This window comes from Grammomys surdaster, unplaced genomic scaffold (genome assembly GCF_004785775.1).
Source record: "Grammomys surdaster isolate TR1022 unplaced genomic scaffold, NIH_TR_1.0 229, whole genome shotgun sequence".
Lineage (NCBI taxonomy): Eukaryota > Metazoa > Chordata > Mammalia > Rodentia > Muridae > Grammomys > Grammomys surdaster.
The window spans coordinates 2,954,842-2,977,438 of NW_021604674.1; the positions used below are offsets into that span (position 1 = coordinate 2,954,842).

At 40.7% G+C, this 22,597-nt stretch overlaps 1 protein-coding gene across 3 annotated transcripts in view; it reads left to right on the top strand.

The window, feature by feature from the left end:
- The window catches only part of Exoc6 (exocyst complex component 6), a 139,452-nt gene that overhangs the window by 65,663 nt on the left and 51,192 nt on the right, over positions 1–22,597 (top strand). For 2 of the 3 annotated variants that reach the window (XM_028773486.1, XM_028773484.1), the window contains exon 18: positions 3,846–4,025. In XM_028773486.1, coding sequence (XP_028629319.1) covers positions 3,846–4,025 — 180 coding nt within the window. Of the gene's footprint in view, positions 1–3,845; positions 4,026–5,104; positions 5,163–22,597 lie in introns of those variants that run through there. The other variant, XM_028773485.1, reaches the window with a different exon arrangement.

The following is a 22,597-nucleotide window of genomic DNA, read 5'->3' on the forward strand; positions in this document are numbered from 1 at the left end:
ATCTGCACTTGACCCTGAGGCTGGTGTCTTTACTGTGATCCTGACATTTGCACTTGACCCTTATGGGTGCCTTTCTCTGTTTCCTGTGAACTGACCACAGCTGCAAAATCTGTGTCTGGCCTTTAAGTTCATGTTGTTAGATTTTCAGGACGTGATATGTGGCCAGCTGTTGTTGAGCTGGCTGTTCTGCAGGTTTGCACAGGTCTAGTTGCTGTATGGTGCTTAGCATTGATTTCTTCCATCTATTACTGAGCCTTTCTTTTTTAAAAAAAATTATTGGATATTTTATTTACATTTCAGATCTTATCCCCTTACCCCATTTCCCCCCCTCTGCCCAGGAACCCCCTAACCCATCCCCCCTCCTCCTGCTCCTATGAGGATGTGCCCTCACCTACCCCCTTCCACCTCCCCACCCTCGAACTCCCCCCCATACAGCGTCCAGCCTTCATGGGACCAAGGACCTCCTCTCCCACCTATGCCCAACAAGGCCATCCTCCCCTACATATACAGATGGAGCCATAGGTCCCTCCCTATGTGCTCCCAGGCTGGTGGTTTAGACCCTGGGAGCTGTGGTTGGTTGGTATTGTTGCTCTCCCCATGGGCCGCAAACCCTTTCAGCTCCTACGGTCTTCTCTCTCACTCCTCCATTGGGAACCCCATGATCAGCTCAATGGTTAGCTGTGAGCATCCACCTCTGAATATGTCAGGATCTGGCAGACCTCTAAGGGCACACCTATATCAGGCTCCAGTCAGCACGCACTTCCTGACATCCACCTCAGCATATGCCTTTGGTGACTGCACATGGGATGGATACTCAGGTGGAATGGTCTTCAGACAGCCCCTCCTTCAGTTTCTGTCCTACACTTTGTCTCCATATTTGCTCCCTTGAGTATTTTGTTACTCCTTCTAAGAAGGACCGAAGCACCCCAACTTGGTCTTCCTTCTTCATGAGCTTCATGTGGCCTGTGAGTTGAATCTTGGGTATTTCAAGCTTCTGGGCTAATATCCAATTATCAGTGAGTGAATACCATGTGTGTTCTTTTGTGATTGAGTTACCTCACTCAGGATGATATTTTCTAGTTCCATCCATTTACCTAAGAATTCTCAAATTCATTGTTTTTAATAGCTGAGTAATACTCCATTGTGTAAATGTACCACATTCTCTGTATCCATTCCTCTGTTGAAGGACATCTGAGTTCTTTCCAGCTTCTGGTTATTATAAATAAGGCTGCTATGAACATTGTGGCGCATATGTACTTGTTATATGTTGGAGCATCTTCTGGGTATATGCCCAGGAGTGGTATAGCTGGGTCCTCAGGTAATGCTATGTCCAATTTTCTGAGGAACATCCAGACTGATTTCCAGAGTGGTTGCACCATCTTGCAATCCCACCAACAATGGAGGAGTGTTCCTCTTTCTCCACATTCTTGCCAGCATCTGCTGTCTCCTGAGTTTTTGATCTTAGCCATTCTGACTGGTGTGAGGTGAAATCTCAGGGTTGTTTTGATTTGCATTTCTCTGATGACTAAGGATGCTGAACATTTCTTTAGGTGCTTCTCTGCCATTCAAGTTTCCTCAGTTGAGAATTCTTTGTTTAGCTCTGTACCTCATTTTTAATAGGGTTATTTGATTGTCTGGAGTCTATTTTCTTGAGTTCTTTGTACATATTGGATATTAGCCCTCTATCAGATGTAGGATTGGTAAAGATCTTTTCCAAAACTGTTGGTTGCCGTTTTGTCCTATCGACAGTGTCCTTTGCCTTACAGAAACTTTGCAATTTTATGAGGTCCCATTTGTCAATCCTTGATCTTAGAGCATAAGCCATTGGTGTTCTGTTTAGGAACTTTTCCCCTGTGCCCAAGTATTCAAGGTTCTTCCCCAACTTCTCTTCTATTAGTTTCAGTGTATATGGTTTTATGTGAAGGTCCTTTATCCTCGCTTAATACATTTTAGTAATTTGACTATTTATAGTTTCTACTTACTGAGGTGTTTTCCTCATTTTTTTAAACACATTTTTCAGGCTTCCCTTTGTTTTTTTGGAGACGTTTTGAATAGTTTGTGTGAATTTCTGTCTTGTAAGCCTAGAAACTGAGCTTCCTCAAAGATTCTTCTAATGGTTACTTTTCTTCCTGGGGGGGGGGCATAGTTTTCTATCTATTGAATGTTTTTGTTGATAAGCAGACATTTAGAATGATGTAATGTGGCAACATTGGAAATCAGTATCTCATTCATCCTGGGTTTTTTCTTCTTCCCGTTGCTACTTTATTGCTTTCAGATTTTTTTCTGGACTGGATTTGTAAATCTGTTTTCTTTGTGTGGCCACTGAAATCTACTTGCCTAGCTTAATGGTCAGCTAATGATTAGACACAGATTTCCTCAAAAGCCTCATTAAACCCCTGTCTTTTGCAAGAGAGCCTGTGTGTGCTGGGGCGTGCCTTAAGTATGGAGACAGACGTTAACAGTCCTGCTTCAGCTCCCTTTTCTGCTTCAGGGTTGGTCCTCAGTGAGAGCCTGGACCTCTCAGGCCTTCCCAGACACACATGTGGCCTTCAAGATTCCCAAGAATATGTCAGGGGTTTTTCCTGGTGTGCTTACGTTTGATTGTTTTTGTTATGTTTTCTTCAGACAGGATCTCATTATGTATCCTTGGCTAACCTGGAACTCATTATACAGACCAGGCTGGCATTGAACTCACAGAAATCTGCCTCCTGAGTGCTGGAGTTAAAAATGTGGGCCACCAAACCCAGCATTAGTTAGAGTTTTAAAAAGATGCCTCTGGGCGTGTTGCTTTCCAGGATTTACTTTCTCATCTTTGGTTAACCATTTGTGGGTCGCAACTATAATCTACCACTGAAGGTATCCTCTTCATTAAAAAGAAAAAAAATGCCCCAACTGTTTTGACTACACGTGGAGAAAAGCATTTTTGTACTGGAGAAGCCTCAGTAGGTCAAATAAAGACATCTCTGAAACTGTGGGCTGAAGTTTCTTTGCATGCATTTATATTGTATTATGTATTATAAATAGTATAGAGATGACAACGTATACGGAGAACGTATGTAAGTTATAAGCAGATGCTATGCCATTTTATAAGGGACTTGAATTTAGTATTTATAATGGGCGGAAGATTCTGGAACCAATTCCCTGTGGGTCCAGAAAGACAACTATATTCCATTTTTTTCTGTGATAGTCCAGCTTACTTTTCCTTAGTGGATCTCTGTGGTCTCTGCATTCTCAGCAATCTCTGCTTTCTGGCTTTTGTTCTTTATAAAGGCCATTCTTATATGCTGTTAGAACAAGGGTGATGGTTAATATTGTCAGCTGGAGAGAATCTAGGATCATCTGGGAGATGGAGCACTGGGCACGCCTTGCAGGCTTATCTTGTTTGTGTTATTGAGGAAGGTAGGCACTGTGGGTGGCACCTTTGTCTGCCTGGGATCTGAGATTCTCTAAGAACAGAGAGCTCATGCATCTCTGCTCTCTCTGAGGATGAGACATGCCCAGCTCCTGTCTCGGTGACTCCCCACCATGGTGAACTATCTCCTTGAACTGTGGACCAGAATAAACCCATTCTCCTCTAGGTTGCTTTTGTCAGGGCATTTTATCACAGCCGCAGGAAGGGAAACAAGACAAGTCTCTTAAAGGCAAGGCTGTTAGTAAGATCGGAAAGGAAAGCAGATGGGATACCCAGTCAGGTCGGCTTTGCTGTGCCCGCTAAAGCGACACCTCTTCTGCATTTTGAATAAACAATTATAATGTTAAACCAATGAAAAACTTCAAGTAAAATTTAAAAATGTAAGGACACTTGTTTCTGTAATTGTTTCTTACTGCTGGCGTTTTATCCTTAGGATGCTCGACATGCAGCAGAAGGAGAAATATATACCAAGCTTAATCAAAAAATCGATGAATTTGTTCAGCTGGCTGATTATGACTGGACCATGGCTGAGTCGGATGGGAGAGCAAGTGGTTATTTAATGGATCTTATTAATTTTTTGAGAAGCATCTTTCAAGTGTTTACCCATTTGCCTGTAAGTATAAACAACTTCAAAAATTGTTAAGTTTACTTTCTAAAATGCATTTCACAATTTAATTTTTGGATGCTTCCTTGTCTAAAACAATCTTTTAATTTTCATATTTCTACTATCAAATAATTGTAAATCATTTGATAAAGAACTAGCTGAAGTTGGTTGAGGTTTTAATTCATTGTACTTTTTAACTAAAATAACTATAGTTTTCCATTAAAAGCAAAACAAACCCCTGAGATTAACAGTGTAAATTTAGGTAGAAATAAACTTAAAAAGAAGCTTGTGTGGAAGTCAATAGAATCCTTTCTCGTTTACAAAGCCCAAGAAACTGTTAGATTTTTTTTAACATTCATTCATTCATTTTGGTTTTTTGAGGCAGTGTTTCTATGTATTCTGTCTTTCCTGGAACTCTCTATAGACCAGGCTGGCCTCAAACTCAGAGATCCGGCTGCCTCTGCCTCCCGAGTGTTGGGCTTAAAGGCATACATCACCACCACCTGGCTTTTGATATTTTTTTTTAAGCAACTGATTAAAAAGCAAAACAGGAACGTTGCTCGATTCTGGCACATACCTAGACCATCCACGTCTTCAGTTTGCCCTGATGAAATGCATGTGCTGTAGTAAGGGTATTTGAGTGAGAACTGACTGGAATACTGGGCTTTTCACTTGACTGCAGAGGCCAGTGAATGGGGGAACACTCTTATTAAGTCTGTCAAGATTAATATTTAAAAAATGGAGTTCTTTTGAAAATAGGATGAGAGTTATCAATCATTTAAATCCTGTATCTTAGTTTGTTTTCTATTGCTGTGATTAACAGTACAACCAAAGCAGCTGGGAAAGCTTACAGTCCATCATGAAGGGAAGTCAGGGCAGGACCTCAAAGGCAGGAACTGAAGCAGAGGCCATGGAGGAACTCTGTGTACTGGCTTGCTTCTTGTGGTTTGCTCGGCTGCTTTTCTTACGCCGTGCAGAACCCCCTGACATGCCCCCAGTGGTCTGGACCCACACATATCAGTCACTCCTAAGAAAATACCCTACAGACTTGCATACAGACCAGTCTGATGGAGGCATTCTCTCCACAGAGGTTCCTTCTTCCCAGATGACTCAAGCTTGTGCCGTGTGGACAGAACAGTAACCTGCGTACTGCATTATGTAAGACACAGCTGACTTTGGGTTCACATGGAACCTAAAGAAATACTCCTAGCCATTTCCTTTGTTTGAAATGAAAAGCAGCAGCAACAAAACAACCCCAGTATTCCCTCTACCAGATCACGCTTTCGTTGTAAGGAGCTGCTCCAAATGGTTGAATAGAATAGTTTAAGGATGGTGTTCAGGAAGTAAAGCAATAGCTTTTAAATTAGATTCATTGTATAAACTAACGGGTTTCATTATAACATGGGTATGCATGTATGTAGATCATGTATTTAGATCATACTCATCCCTCCCTTGCTGTTTGTCAGTCTCAAGCAATACTCTTCTCAAGGTGTAGTGCCTGGCCATAGCACTCCCAAGATACAGGAGTGACAAAATGGATTTCTTCTCCAGTATCAACCTGCCTTGCTGTGACTGTCATATGCCCAACTGTTGGGCTTAAGGCATGTGACAACTGTGGGGTTGTCCTGCAGCCAGGACTGCTAGTCTTCACTAGAATGCTTGACCTACCTTGTGCTTTTGGCTTTGGGTCCTCATACCCAGAAAGCCAGGGTTGGAACTGCAGGCTGTTACCCACTTTTCTTTGCCTAGCCTTTGGGGTCCCCAATTTTTTTCAGCTCCTCTGCCTTCCCTTTCATGATTCCTGATGCTCTTCTGTTTTTGTCTCTGGAATAAGTATGTTCCTTATATCTCCATATATATATATACTATATATGTGTGTGTGTGTGTGTGTGTGTATGTATATATATATATATATATATATATATATATATATATATATATGGTATTGATCAGGGTTCTCCTTGGCAAAAGCAGGAATGGAGCTAGTCATAGGGTTATGGATTCATCTGTTTAGGGCTGATTTCTTTTTTAAAGAATTATTTTAGGTGAATGTGTGTGCGTTGTGCGTATCTTGGAGCTGCAGTTACAGGCTGTTGTTAGCGGGCTAGTGTGGGAGCTGAGAACCAAGCATGGGTCTCTGTGAGAGCAGCTAGTGATCTTAACCTGGGCCGTCTGTCCAGACTGTGGAGCCAGTTTCTTCTGCAGTTTCAGCTGCAATCTGTGCAGTTGCAGTGTCCCCCGGGTGGAAGGCTCCTAGTGGGACGGGCTATCCTGCTGTTGTTAGGGTCAAGTTCTTGATATGCTTAAATAAAGGGCTGCATATTTTTATTTTGAACTGACTCTCTTCTTTCCTTATACCTACATATTCATTCCCTCTCTCTGTCTCCTCTCTCCTTTTCATCTTCTTAACTTCTTCTCCCTGTATCTGCAGCTTCAGCTCTCCCCTACTTGTTCTCCAGGTCCTTTCCCTCTCTCCACTCTCTCTCCTCATCTCCACTGCCCTCATACTTGCCTCCCTGTCCTTCCAGCTGCACTGTAGCTCTCTCTATAACCCTATCCAGGTAGTGTGTGATAGACAGCGGCTTTCTCTGCTTTACTCTGTAGCTTTCTGTCTTCCAGGAAGCATTTCTTGATTTTCCCTGTCTATCTTCATTTTCTCTGCTTTTGAATAATTTTTCCATTTAAAAAATTTTGGTGCTTTCTATTTTGCTGGTATATTAGGATGAAAAAACAAGCATGCTGTCTGCCATCTTTGATTTTATGTGTATGAGTGTTTTGCCTACATGTATGTAAGTGCATCTCATGTGTGCAGTGCAGGCAGAGACCAGCAAAGAGTGTAGGAGTCCCTGGCGCTGGGCTACAGGTAGTTGTAAATCTCCGTGTGGGTGCTGGGAAGCAGACTCAGGACTTTCTTTGCCCTTTTCTGTTCAGATTTTGTGTGATACATTTATTTTCTTGGTTGAAAACTGTAGAGGGAACTTTAAAATCACTAGTACAATCACTTGCTTTATGTTTTCTTTTGTGTGACCAGAAAGAATTATATTAAACATGCAAGGTTATATCCTTATAGCCCAGTTTTATTATTAATGGTTATGATTAATTAATTAACTTTTAAATGTGGACTGCTAATGAATAACATTTATGTTATTTACTGAATATAATTCATATAAGAGTAATATAATGAGCCGGGCATGGTGATACACACCTTAAATCCCAGTCCTTGGGAGGCATAAGTAGGCCAGAGCTCTATGAGTTTAGGCTTGCCTGGCCTACAAAGCCAGTCCAGGGCAGCCAGGGCTCTGTTACACAGAGAAACCTTGTCTCGAAAAACAAAGCAAACAAACAAAACTTAATATGATATGACGAAAGCAGCATGCATCCTATGATCTACTGGATTGTTTTGCTGTTGACTGACTTTTTTGCTAAATTCTAGACGAATTTTGTCTTGAGTCTGTGACTTTTATGTTTTCCATTATACCTATATATGCTTTAAAAGATTATGGAAAATAGTTAAGAAAGTAAATATGATGGTGACATTATACCCATCAAAACAGAATCTATTGCAGGTTACATCTAGGAAGGATTTGGTGGTTGTCTAGGTCAAGCCCAATCTGAAGAATGAATTTCCTAGCTAGCACAGCTGTCAACTCACTACGTATGGGCTTCGTTAGGTTGCTTAGCTTAGGAGGGTGAGTTTGCTTGAGTCTTGTGTATTTAATGGAAATGTCCAATCTCCTCTCTGCTAGAAGCTCAACTCCCACTAATAAACAAGGTCTGATTTTCGCTACATCAGCATGAATTTGAAACATGTTTCTGAGTCAGTACCTTTCTTTAGAAACTTTTAATGATACATAAACATTATGCATTTATTTTTGAAGTGTAAATGATGGTATTTGCTTGAAGCCCCAGCACTTAGGGGGACTTTAAATTGGAAAATTTATCTGATTACTATGACACACAGACTCTATCTCCAAAAGAAAAAAAGTAAGAAAAATAAAGTAGTTGATGTAAAAAATAAGCAGTGTTTTACTTCAATCCTTTTATTTAAGAAATTGATATTTTGCTAATCATTGGTATTTTAAAAGTAGTTGTCATCAGAGGCTTACGTGCAGTTACATTGTAACCATTAATTGGGTTTTTACTTTGGCTTACTATTCACTTCTTAGGGAACAAAATATATTTAATTAGCTGTCAGATGTGAGCCTTCCTTCCTTCCTTAAGGAATTTAGTTTGGCTACATGAGTTATATTAGAACATAGTGACTTATCCTTTCAGAACATCCTCAGAATTACGTATTTTCTGTAATGTTCTGTTATTTGTGAAGAAATTGACATGTTACTTCTTTCCAAATTAGAACAGAAAGAGCTACTTGTTATTTGTTCAGGTTCAGGGCATGCTGTAAACCTAACTAAAATTTCTGTAGCTTAAAGTCTGCATTTTTATGTGTTGCTTAAAGTTTAATATTATTATTGATGCTTAAAGTTTGAGAACCAGTGCTCTAGAGCAAAGAACCCTGTCTAAAGTTGGCTTTTGCTAAATTTGCCAATTCAGCACACATTTAGTCACTGCTAAGGCTCATTATTTTAATGCTGACAGGTCACCTTCATTATGTGCACAAAAGGTTGTAGAAAACCTTACCTGATTAATGTGTATGTAAAACTCACCTACAGATCTTCCAAATGAAATGATTATCACATGCAGGTGGTAACTGTGCCTTTTCATTATAGCCACACACAGACTTTACTTGTTTTATTGTGTATTTAGTTGAGCTGCCTTGGGTCTCAGTTCTCTTGTAATTAGAATACGTTTCCTTTTTTCATTTGATTGCCTTGCTTACATCCTTCTCAGACTAAGGCAAACATCAGTGATTATGCAGCCATGTCAGTAAGTAGATACAAGCTAAAGTTAGTATGTAAATTAGAAAGTGATGAGCTTCCTGCAGGCGTATTTTTCCCAGAGAAAAATAAGTGCTTAACTTATAATTATTTTGACGTTGCCCTTGATATATTTGTAGTCTGCGGAAACATAAAGTCTGAAGGGAACATTAACTGTTTTGGTGTGACAGGACTTTCTGGAATTGATTATGAAAGTCAATAGGAAATACATCCTCGGGCAGGGCAGTGCTTTGGGAACCTGTCTGAGATCTTTCCCCTGAAAACCGATGCTAATGAGAGCATGGCTGACATGGTTCCGTGGTCAGGATTATATGAAATAGTAGCACGATGTTTAGAAGAGCGCCTGGCATCTGAGTCTCAGAAACTGGTAGTTGCTACATCATCTACTTTGAAGACTTTACGCTCTTCCCGAATGTTCTTTCTACAATAGCATACCACAATACACCATGAGAATTAGCCAAAGGAGTTCATGAGTCCACTCGATTCATGATTGCATGCTAGTCATGAGTCCACGTGTTGTGTGACAAAACGTTTCCTGGGAAGATGCAACACACATCTACTCACCCCAGGTATGGAGCCCAAAACTGGCCAAAGTATGGGTTGTTATGGATCTGGTGTCATTTAGAGATTCTCTAGTCTGACCATGAATAAATTATAACAAAGAAGATGCTTTTATTCATATGCTGGTGTCAGGTCTACATGCCTGACTGGGATTCCCCAAGGCAATGGCTAGCCACCTCAGTCAGGGGTTTATAAAGGCAAAGAATGAAAGTTACAATTTGTTCCCTTGAAAGCTGAAGGTCCTCTCATGCAAAACAAGTTTTGTTTAAAGAAGCAGAAACAGCAGTAAAAAAGTAACTCCTGAAAGCCCTTAACATTGGGAAGTCTAATTTTGCTTTATAGTTCTAAGTGCAGATATTTTAAACGTTGTAAACATAAAGTTAGCCATTGAATTCCCTCCTTGAGTTATATTCTGAGTCAAATCCTTGACTCTGTCAAGGCGCAGACACAGTCTACATTGACAGCAGTGGGGGTGGTCAGGATGATGAGCTGTGGTCTTTTCCAGTGGGGTCACAGTGTTCTTTGGATCTAACATTCCAGCCTTTTGTTGAGGATAAGGGGTATCCTCTCTTCTGTAACTGATTCTCACCTGAGATTTGTCAAAGCTCCCGAAGGCTGGAATGCTAGTCAAAGGCCACAGAGTCAGGGTTCAGAGTGGGGGGTTATTCATCAGAAGCGTCTCATTTGCTGGCCCAGCTGAACAGACAGGGAACAGTCACATTGGCTAGATGGTCCATCGTACCAGCTTTCAGCAAGTCTGGGGCTTGTAGCTCTTTGGAACAGTTTGTAGTTCACAGCTGATTTCCAGATGGTGTCTGTCAGCTGAGTGGAAACCTGCTGAGACAAATATAGATTAGGAACAGAAGTTAAGTTTTAGGAACTTAAAGGAACGCTTTACTTGGAACTTCCACCTCAGGAATAAGCAGTAGGTGGGGAAAGTTTAGGCTTTTGATTCCCAGAAGTACTTATCTGCAGTCAATTTGACCTATGACAGATAGATCCCAGTTGCAACACCCTGAAGCTTACATTAATATAAAGTTTTCAAAACCAGATAAACATTTTGAGTTATATTAGTATTACCACTGTTTGTGATCTATACAGAAATCCCACGCCTTTGAGTCATAGTAAAAGTCTAGGGACTCAAAAATGCTTTTTGGGTTAAAAGCATTAACACACTTTCCTCCATCCAGAGGGGTGGGTATATACAGATTGGACAGAGGTGTTTTTACCATGGTGAGAAAAACATTTTAGTCTATACTTAGAAAACAACTAGAGGAAATCTAAAATTTTGAGCTTGTGACTATCACAGCAGTCAGTGCTTTACCAGAGCCAGATTAATAGCTAATCAGAACTCCGTGATTAATATGTTAAGACTCTGAACCTTTGAAGTGTCAACATTGTCTTTAGTTTTAATTATTTTTCAATTATTTTCTCAGACCCTACAACTTGTGTAAACCTTTTGTTTGCTTCCAGTCATTTACCATGAGACACTATGGTTGATTACTGAGAGCAGTCATTGCAAAGCAAGCCTTTTAAATAGAAGAATAGTAAAAAGTTACATTGAAACCTGTTCTGTGAGTTTGGCTCTCTTGCTAAGAGACCTATTAGCTCTAGAAATAAACAAGGTCTGATTTTCACATACAAAATGCTTTCACCAGGCAGCTGCAGCTAAACCGATAAGCTACAGTTAGCCATTTGCATGCCACTGGAGATCTGAGAAGGATACATTTGAGCAGGGAGTATAAACCAGATGACCTGTGTATAACGACAGAGACCAGCTACCTGGACCAATAATCCTGGGCTCCTCCTGAGCAATTTCAGTCCAGTGGTTAGTTTACAGCAGTCACACAGGAGAGTATTAACTCTTTGACTGCCACACAGGGCAGCATCAGCCTTCAGCTGCCAGACTCACAAGATCCAAGAGACTTTCCTGTGGGTGAGGAACTTCAAAGACTGGACTATTTTGGTAAGGCAGAGAGGGACCTTCAGTCCTTCAGTGTCCTGCTTGTCCAGTCTTGGCGGGTCCTGGAGGCAGGTGAGGCATGGGAAAGTTTTGCTCAGTGATTAGCATTACCAAACTCTAGGTGGAGTCATTGTCTTTGGAGGAGATCTTAGGGCTGCTGCTAGAAACTCCTTTCTGTCTATCACAGGAGGCTTTTCTCATTGAACACTTTAAATGCCATATACAGTGCAAATCTCTGGAGAATTTTTGAGACCCATCTATTAAGTGTATCTGATTTTAAATACACTTTACTTGTTTTTAGTTACTTGTTTTAGGCTTAACCTTGGAACAATATATAGAAGGTTAAATGAGGCTTATTCTCGTTACTGAATTAAAGTTTTTCTTAGTATGACTACAGGCACAGTTCTAAGCATGTCAAAGAGTTTGATCTTTTATAAAGTGACTATTAGCCTGCATATCTTAATTATAGCCTTAAAATTACAATCTTTGAATTGAATCTATTTTAATACCAAAATAAAACTTCAAATCATGAATGTAGCCCATAGAGAGATTGATTTTATAGTGCATCATTATAGAATAGCATAGTTACTTGTATGACTTGGTTTATCCACGTAGCTAAAGCTTCACAAAGTTAGCAAAGACAGAGAGACAAGATACATATCACATCAGATTCTGTCAGCCTGAACAGACTATAGGTAAGGAGAGACATTCCATAGACCCTTGCCAAACTGCTGAGGCCACTGTCTTGCTACGTCATACAATAGGAACTGCTGAGGCCACTGACTTGCTGCGTCATATAATAGGGACACTTCAGTCCACCGTGCTCGTAGCTGTGGCCCTAACTCCTTACCTTCTCATCTTCTTCGTACACTTTTAATTTTTCTTCTAACCCTTTTTATTCAGTTCACTCTGTTTCTCAAGCCTCTGTTATTTTTGTTTAGTTTTTTTTTCAAGACGGGGTTTCTTTGTGTAGCCTAGCTGTCCTAGAACTCACTCTGTAGACAAGGCTGACCTTGAACTTACAGAGATCCACCTGCTCAATGGAGACTCTGTTATTCTTTAATTCAGATCTCTGCCATCTTAGTCTATCCAAAACCCTGACCACATCCCATCATCTGTTGCGCTCTCTCTCTCTCTCTCTCTCTCTCTCTCTATCTCATGCTTTCAATCAGAAGACCTAACTACAGATGCCAGTCCCTGATAGTGACTCTCAGGTTGGTCTCAAAACCCAGTCAGAGGCAAGCAGCCTTAAGCTGAGAGGTGACCTGGGCTGTTTTGTTTTGATTGAGACGGTTTTCTTTCTTTCTTGGTTCTGCTTCTGGCTGCATTTTCCATCTTGACAGTTTTAAACAGATCTCTCAGGTCTAAGTCCTCTGGGTCTTGAGCTGGCATGTTTGTTATGGTAGTTATTTAATCTCTATCTGGGGTTTCTACCCCACCATAGATCTTTCAGTTCCCAGATAAAAGACACACAACTTTTATAGTTTTAATAAGCCTTTAATGCACTAGAGATGGGTAGATGTCTACCCTCTAAGCTATTAGAATCTATTTTTCCTTCAATAATCCTGAATTATAACTTGCCATATTCTATCTGGGCAGCTCTTAACTCCGATTGGCCAGACAGCCCTCATGGCCATGTTTTCATGACTCACCTACCCCATGGTGTCTTCTTCTCTCTCCACTCCACCTTCTCCTCCTCTCTTGTCATGGTCTCCTCAGATTCCAAGCCCAGAACTGAACTCCACCTACCCCTCTTCTGCCCAGCTACAGGCTGTGGGCATTTTTATTCCACCAATAGTTTGAACTTAAGAAGCAAGGTCACATAGTATCACTTTGTGTACTTGAGGACTCTCTCATCCCTCAAGCAACCAGGGCCAGTATTTAGCAGTATAATACATAGCAGTAGAGCAGCCCTCAACATGATTCTGTTAGCGCAGTTATGTATCTGCTGAAGTGAAAACTAGAATCTTTGCATATATCAAACCAGGGACACTTGTACATTCAATGAAATTTGGAGACACTCGAGGACAAACTTTTTGGTTTAACTTATGACATTATTCTGAGATAAAGCTGACCTCCAGAAGACCTGTTATTTAGCCATTTTTAAAAGAGCAAGAACTATTGAACAGAGTAGACAAAACCTCATTTTGTTACCTTTGTGATTTAAGGACTAAAAATTGCTATATTTTAAATCACCATAGCTTTTTCAGTGTTGTTTTTTTGATCGTCTTCATAACCTTTGTTTTTATGATTTTTCCCCAATAAACAAAAATCCATCCCAATCCAGAGAATCATGAAGACCTGCTGTTATTTAAAAACATCAATTTTCTTTAAATAAGAGTTGAATCCAAGTTACACATGCAATATGCTGTAGCAAATTAAGATTATCTATGTGTAAATTTCTAACCTTCAACCTTCCTGCTATAAGTTACAGATTTTTAATGATACCCAATAAAGTTAAAATTTTGAGATATAGAAAGTTTATGTCACAGTCTTACAAATCTTAGATAAGATTCATACTTTAGCAAAACTTTCAGGGAGTTAAACCAAAATCAGAGTGTGAGATGATGTCACACAGTTAGGTGGCCCACCTGACACAGGACAGAGATTTTAGAGGAAACCTTTAAACAAACATGCTTGGGTATAAAGGAGGAGCCATAACCCAACTCCAGAGTCAGCTTTTTGTTAGATTTTTGTTAATGTAGAACAGCATAAAATAACATTTTAATATTATCCACACCTAAAAGACACCTGAATCCACTAACCAGAGGGTAGGAACCAGAGAAGCTTTGAACAAAAAAGTCTTATAGATAAGAAAATTTTGAGCCCAAGCTATCACTAGGGGATGCTGAAGGAAGGAGCTGAGATGCACCAGCCAGGGCAGAGTGTGTGTAGAGTTGTGCATGCCACAGCTGGCCTGTTCATTCACTCTCTCCCTCACCTGCTCCCAACTCTGGTCTAGCCCCAGATTCCATATCTGCAACTATCTTATGGACATATCAGAAAACACAGATCCATCAAACTTAAAAAGACAAAACATTCACACAGTCAGTGGAGAACCGACAAAACCAAACATTTGGTGGCTACCTTCATTCATATACTCGACAGCAGATCTTGATTTTTCCAACAAGAACTAGTGGTATCCTGTTGGACCCTCTGATTCAGGAATTAACACTGCATCCAGCTTTTCCACCAGTCCTACAAATGTGAGCTATAGACAAGCAGGATTCTTACAACTCTTTAAGTTGTTTTGATACCTTTCTCACAATCTAGGTGTTGAGAATTTGTCAGTAGTTCCCTTCAATGGCTGGCCCTATCCAATTTCTCTGTTCCTAATACACTGGGAACCCTCATGGTCTCAACACTCATTTATGAAGTCTAAGCATTAAAAATTGAACTCTCTTGAACTCTGGGCCTTCCTGAACACCCAAATCCCAGACGAGCCCCCAAATGTTACAGGTCTGGGCTCATTCAGATCCACCAGTCTGACCATGAATAAATTTTAACAAAGAAGAGGCTTTTATTCATAAATTGAACCCAAGTTAACACCCAGGACTTGGGATTCCTGAATTTAACACCCACCCACCTAAGTCAAGGGTTTACAAAGGTAAATAAAATTTCATTTTTTTAGGTACAAGTAGGAAGTCATCCCATGCCAAAATAAGCTTTCGTTTACAGAAGCAGAAACAGAAATAAAAAATTAACCCTTAATAGCCTTTAATGTTTTGAAGTCTACTATTGCTTTATAGATCTCTTAAGCACAGATATTTTAAGCTTTTAAATATAAAGTTAGCCATCATCATAACTTTAACAATCATAGGAGTTCATCAGTGAACCAGTGAGTTTTATTGAGGCTATTTAGAGGAATATAGATTAAGAGTTACTTACAGGGTCATAAATGACTCAAAGAAAACTGCATCACCAAAGCTCACCCCAGCATGGGTGATAGCTCAGAAAAGCTGGAAACTTGGAACATATTGCGTAGCTTGCAGGCATTTCAACATGTTAGAGATTGCCCTTTCTAAGTGATTGCTGGTTTCTGCTTCTTGCTTATCTGGTTACAGTGTCTTCATTACATCTTGGATCTTCTGAGGCTCTTCTTTGCTTTTTTTTTTTTCCGAGACAGGGTTTCTCTGTGTAGCCCTGGTTGTCCTAGAACTCTCCCTGTAGACCAGGCTGGCCTCAAACTCAGAAATCCACCTGCCTCTGCCTCCCAAGTGCTGGGATCAAAGGAGTGCGCCACCACTGCCAGGCTTTCTTTGCTTCTTGCCTTGTCTGAGAGTGACTTTCCATAGCTTGGCTTGTCTACTCTTGTAGGAAGAGGGCTGGGGAATCTAGTTAGTTTCAGGGACTTCCTGAAGATATTTTAAGTTGTTTACCTTCCTACCTAAGGATGGTATGTTTCAATCTTACAGGAAACTGTTACACACTTTGCACTGGCCCAGTGCAAATATTTCCTTCTCATTCCTACCCAGGACTGTTCTTAAGAATTGCCTTGCTCTTGCTCCTCTCTTGCTATCTTCCTCTTTCTCTGCTTCCGTTCTCCCCTCTCTCACCATCTCTCCCCATTCCCTTCCCTCCACTCTTTCCACATGCTTATGGCCAGCCTCTACTCCTCTCCACTACCCCCATCTCTACTACCCTCTTGACTCCCTCCCCATCTCCCCATGTCCTTAATAAACTCTATTCTGTACTAACAAAAAAAAAAAAAAGAAAGAATTGCCTTAACTCTTTTAAAAAAGCAGCTTTATTGAAGTTTTATTTATTTTTACTGTATTTGTCCTTTCTATGTCTAGTTGTGTGTCCTTGACAGTTAGAATAAGAGCTAATACATTTTCAGATTGTGAAATTTCTTTTTAGGGGAACAATTTAATTTAGTGTATAAAATGTAAATGTTTCTATCTCGTATTCTCCCTTGTCTTTTGTCCCTGTCTCCTGACGGGTCTGTACCAGTTCTCTTTCCTTACTTCTGTTTGTGACCCACATGTGTTTTCTAAAGCTTGGCCTAATCTTAGTTTCTAAACTGGCATATTTATTGTGTCCGGACCTGTCTATATTAGCTTTATGTGTAGCTAAAAACTGCCTGGATCTTTCCCAGAGTTCTACCTGATGCCACCTCTTTCACACAGCTTTTGCCACTTACACTTACTTGCACCAGGTTGCTTTTTCTCTCTTTACCCCTCCCTTTCATATTTTGTCTTTTATGTGCTGTTTGTAGACTCTACTTTCTCTTGTTAGAATTTTGTCCTCTTATGAAGAAAATGCATCTGCTCACCATTGTATTTTCTGTCATATTTAATACAGAATGGTTGGTAAGCATTTTTAATTAACTGTAAGAGAAATAGTGAAGACGTGGATTACACTAAGTTCTTTCTTCAGGCTGGCCAATGCTAGAGTGGGACCCTGTGTCAAGAAAACAAACCAGAATAGAAAATGCATTTCAAAACTGTGTGCACTGAATGCATTTTCCTTTAGGTGAAGAATATGAATGATCTGTGTGTTGGTATTTATGTGCAAATTCGAAACATCTTAAGGACATAACAAAGTCTTTTTTTTAGAACATGCCTTGAGTTTATTATGTAAAAACTTCATATTTATTTGTCTCTCTGACTCTGTTTGTACCTTTAATGCTTTCACTTTTCAATGACTTTCTGCTCCTCAGAATATGTTTTCAACAATATTCTGACAGGATAGACAGCATGCTCTATCTTGTGATGGACACACTTAGTACACAGGGGATCACCATAGACCCTGATGACTACTTTGTTTTAGACAATCTCATGGAGATATTAGGTCCTTATAACATGAACCCCCTGAAGTCTGCCTGGGCACATGCCATATGTGGATTTTTGTACTTCTCTAATCTTGGTATATAAATGATAAATAATACTGTTATCAGAAACTTAAGATATTCTAGTTTTGTTAGAGGCCATATTGTAGGAACGCCTACCATGGTATGTCAAATGCTGGACCATGCAAGTACTTCTATGCAGCATACCTGGAAGACATAAAACAGTTGTAAGCACACTAAATTCATGTAGCTATTTCAGTGTCTTTGGGAATGGGGAGCTGTCCATCTGCCTGCTGCAGTCTGCTTCTTGAACTTCTGTGTTAGAGTAATTATTTAAAATCGGCCTCTGGCTCAGGCCGACTATCTAAGCTGCAGCGGCTCTGCCTAGCTCAGCTGCCATGTTTCTCGGCCGGAGGCCATGTGTGCACCGCAGCTAGAAACAGCCAGCCAGAAACACCAACCCTGCCACCCACAAGACGCCAGCATGGGAGATGGCTCTGCCAGACCATCCCGCCATCCACGTGGGCCCAGTAGAAAGATGAGACTCTAATGCTTAAAGATTAATCAAAGGCTTATATATTTGGTAATAATCAGTAACAAGATACAATCAGAAGTGTAACCTAATACCCAACCTAGATATACCAACTACCTTTGACTGCTACAGACACGTGAACATCTGTCTCCATCTCCTCCCTCCCTCCCTCCCTCCCTCCCTCCCTCCCTCCCTCCCTCCCTCCCCCCCCCCTCCCTCCCCCCTCCCTCCCCCCTCTCCCCCTCTCCCTCTCCCCTCCCTCTCTTAGCTTTTCCTTTTCCTCTTCCCCTCCTAACTCCTCCCACCTTAGATCCTCCTACACTTCTGTCTCTGAGAGAGTTACTTTATTGTTTGTTTCTTTTGTCATTTTCCAGTGTTTGCTGGGGGTTGGTACAAGATGGACAGGAAACTGTTCCCACCTTAGTTCCTGTGGATCTTCAGTACTTCCTCAATATGGGAAGGATGCTCTGTTCTTTACCCAGGGCCTGTGACTTCTTTAATTTACCATGCCTGTCTTGATGATGCTGGATCACTTTTGCCAAAACAGTGTGTTCTGAGAGGTTTTATTCATATTTGTTTTGATTGAAAAGAATACTTTTACATTTAGCATTTTTCATGTCCTCCAGCAATGCCCTATATTCTATCTCTTTGTAATTTTTTTTATAATTTTCCGTTTCTCCAAGATGCATATCATATACAAGCAAAGTTTTATCAGTTGAAAATTCACATTGAGACCATGAGCTGATGTCTCAATAAGCTAAATGCTTAAGTTGTAAGTGTATATAACAGTATTCTCAATTACTTCCCTGATGCTGAACACTGTTAAAAATACAATTCTGAATTGCGTCTGGTCAGTACTTTACTAGAAGTGGAAGCAATAATGAAAAAATGTATAAATCAAATAGCCATGAGATTTCCTAGGAAGTCAGTAGCTTAGGGTGGGTCTCAAGACCTGGCTATAAGTAACCAGTGAGAGGAATGGGAGTGGACATAATTAGAACAGACTCTTGGCCTGCAAACCAAGTGTCTGCATATGCACTAGAGATTCTGTAGCACTGCACAGTAACATCCTTTCAGTTCAGTTTTTTGAGATAAGATGTTGCTATATTGCACAGACTGGCCTTGAGCTTGCAGTGTCCTCTTGCCCCTTTGCCTCTTGTAGGATCCTGGGTTTTATTCATGCCAAAATAAGAATAAAAGCTTTTCGACTGGGAGTGGGGCATGCCTACAATCTTAGCACTTGGGAGGTAGAGGAAAAACAATCAGAAGATCAGGGTTCCTGGCTAGACCTGGCTATAGTCTTATAGCACAAACAAATGACAGGTTTAGACATGGGATAACTCTGTCTCCCTGTCTTTCCTTTTGTGCAGCAATCATTAGGTGTATAGGGAAATTGTTACATAGTTTTAACTCTAAAGTCTTTTATGGAAATCAGTGTCACGGACAGTAGCATTGAAGTTAAGAGTGTCTGTTGATTCTTTGGAAACAAAAAAGTAATTGGTAGATCTGGATGTCTGTAAGGAATTCCTCCTCATTCTGAACAGTGTTTTTCCTAGGGGAAACAAAAAATAATTACCCTGATCACCCTACCTGACTTGGGTGTACACAAACATATGTATGTGCTAGAGAGAGGAGGGGAAGGGAGGAAAAGGGAGAAAGAGGGAGAGAGAGAGGGAGAGGGAGAGGGAGGGGGAGGATTAGTGTGTGTGTGTGTGTGTGTGTGTTTACTGATGATTGAACTTAGGGCATTTTCCGTGGTAGGCAAACACAGCCCTCATTTACACTTTTAAGATTGGGTCATCTTCAATATTCACATTTGCTTAGGTGCAAGTGACTGGTAGTGTGGACACTAGCCCTATCCCTAACCTGGGGCTGAGACTAGTGCTGTTTGTTACCTGTCTGGAAACCTACACCTGGAATTAGCATATGCCACTACTTTGAGAATCTGAATTTTGGGGATACTATTCAACAGTGTAAGATGGGGGTTTTGTTTTCTCCTCAAGTCAGGATTTCTCTTTGTAACCCTGGCTGTACTGGAATTTGCTCTGTAGAACAGGCTTGAACTCAGATCTGTTTGCCTCTGCTTCCCAAGTGCTAGGATTAAAGGCACACACCACCACTGTCTGCCCACCACACCCCCACCCCACCCCCACACTGCAAAATGTAATTGAAAACCATAGACCTTACTGGAGTCACTTTGTGTTACCTGCAACCAAGCCGAATGGTTTGTGGAGAGGTTGGGACTCTGATTACATAATTCCTTAGCTATGATTTTCTTCTTATCATACCATCTCACAGGATCTGTCACTCAGACATGTTCCTTGGCAAATGAAATCCTACTTGCACTGAGCTCTCAGTAAATCCTTAAACAGTTAACTTAGGTGAACATGGTGGTGTGTGCCTGAATCCCTAACAAAGGTGGAGATAAGTTCAAGTCCTCCTCAACTGTGTAAGGAGGGCAAGGATGACTTGGGCTATTATGAAACCCTGGTTTTAAAAACCAAAAAGAAAGAAATTTGGGGAGGGGCAAGTCATAGGACCTTAGGGAAAAGGAAGAGAAGTTAAGTGAGAAAGGAAAGAAAGGTTGAAACCTAAATAGACATCTTTGAATGACTGTCCTGTGCCTTTTTTGTTTTATTTTCTGAGAGATAAGGTTTTATGTAGTCCAGGCTTGTCTAGAACTTGTTAGCTAGCTAAGGATGGTCTTGAACTCCAGATTTTCCCACCTTTGCCTCCTAAGTAGTGGAATTACAGTCATGCACTTAGCTTGTATTATATTTTTAGTAATGACTGTTGAAGGAGACCCCTGCATAGCTAGAGTTTCTTTTCAGACCCTGGATTGGGCACAAACCACACCCAAACACTTTTTTTTTTTTTACAGAGAGATCCTTTATTAGGCAGGCAAGAAAAGTTAAAGTGGCTGCTTTCTGAATCAGGCAGAAAAACAGCAGCAAATGACCTTAACTTTTAATAAGAGAAAACGGGAGGTCTTTGTTAGAGTAGGCTAGGATGCAGTTGTGTATTTTGATTGGGCGTGTTAATTAGGACAGCCAAAGGGGGGTTGATTGCTAGACTTCAAGACTTTGATAGCTGGACCTTGGAAGTCAGCCTCAGGGTAGAGGAAGTGGCGAAATAAGGGAATAGACCCTGGTGGCTAGCATTAGAAATGTAATTTAATGGTTTTTTTTTTAACAAGGCAGGGGGACTGAGGGTGGAAAGGCAGGGCTTGCCAGAGCCATGCTGGCCAGAATCCTTTCAACTGAGCCTGTATCAACCATCTCATCTGTTAATAAGTTGGGATGGGTTGACATGTGCCTAATTCACTGATGAATATAGCCTAGTAGGGACTCTGGCAACTTTTTTGGGCATTTTAAACTGTGGCATCACTGTAAAATACTGAATTCACATTGCTGTATGTTCCTGGAACACTGAGCTGTATGCCTGCACAAAGGAATGCAGGCATGGCCCAGTTCTAGGAGAGTTTCTGCTTTGATATGGTTTCTGGTGTGTTTTAATTTCTCAACCTGAATTTTCTGGATTGGCCATACTACAGGTCAACTTCAGGGAAAATTAAGTAAATCTTTATGTCTTTGTTTTTGTTTTTTAATATTTGTCAAATGAGAAGACCATAGTAGTTAATCAAATAAATTTCCTATTTAAGGCTTGGGAATCTCAACACTTGGAAGGTAGAAGATCAGGAATTCAGACCCTCCTTGGATAGGTAGTGGTTTGGAGGCTAGCCAGGGCTACAGGTGACCTGACCTGGTCTAAAACAAACAAACAAACAAACAAACAAAAGTAAATCCAAACCAAAACAACAAAATGTATTCCCCTGTTTAAATATCTGTAGTCCAGAAATCCATAGCTTGGAAACTGGAGGAATTTCTTCTTAAACCTTAACCTTCCAAGACTTCCCTAATGTGTCCTTTTCTCTCTCTGGGAAAGCTGATGTGTGGAGTGACATGCCATTAAAACCCATTCAAAAGACTGTTAAAGAATTGCCAAAGTGAGATGAGCAGAGATGGGATGTGGAGGTTGTAAGGGGAATAGAAATGTGTGTTACAGGTGGTCACCCTGGGAAACTTTGTTTCAGTTTTAAGAGAATCATGTTGCTTTTATTCATATGTCTCCTTACCCCAAAGAGCATTTCCACCTCAGTCTCAAGTCCGCAGGAACGATGAGCATTGGAGTAGAGGAAAGGGTTTTAAAATGCTGAGACGAGAGGGTGAGCATTGGCAGTTGCTCGTGGGGATTGGGGGGATGTAACCAGTTCCTTCAGGGATAAAAACAGATGAAGACACAAAGTTGAGAGAAGCAGAGGCGTGCAAGTGCTGAGCATGCTGGGTATGTAGAGGGGGAGATGTTTGGATGAACTGTGGGTGTCTTGGCACAGTCTCAAACATCTGTCTTCAAGGTGGTATTAGAGTCATTATTGAAACTCACTAAAGAAAGTCATCTTGATAGTTAAACCTTTATTACTCACCCATTCTGTATTATTGAGAATCTGAGACATTTCGTGTGTTCACTTAGGAAATGCACTAAAACCCATCTTGATGACTAAGAGAACCTTGTGTATTGTGAGGTCATCTCCAGGGGATTTTAATATTCTATACTGTTTCAGGGTCTTTTTCTTTAATTAAACATTTTCACAATTGAACAAGATGTACTCTCACATAGCAAAACTTGCCAGTGGTTCTTTTTTGAGATAAGGTTTCTCTGTGTATCCTTGGCTATCATGGAGCTTTGTAGACTAGGCTGGCCTCAAACTCAGAAATCTGCCTGCCTCTGCCTCCTAAGTGCTAGGATAAAAGATGTGTGCCACCACTGCCCAGCCAGATC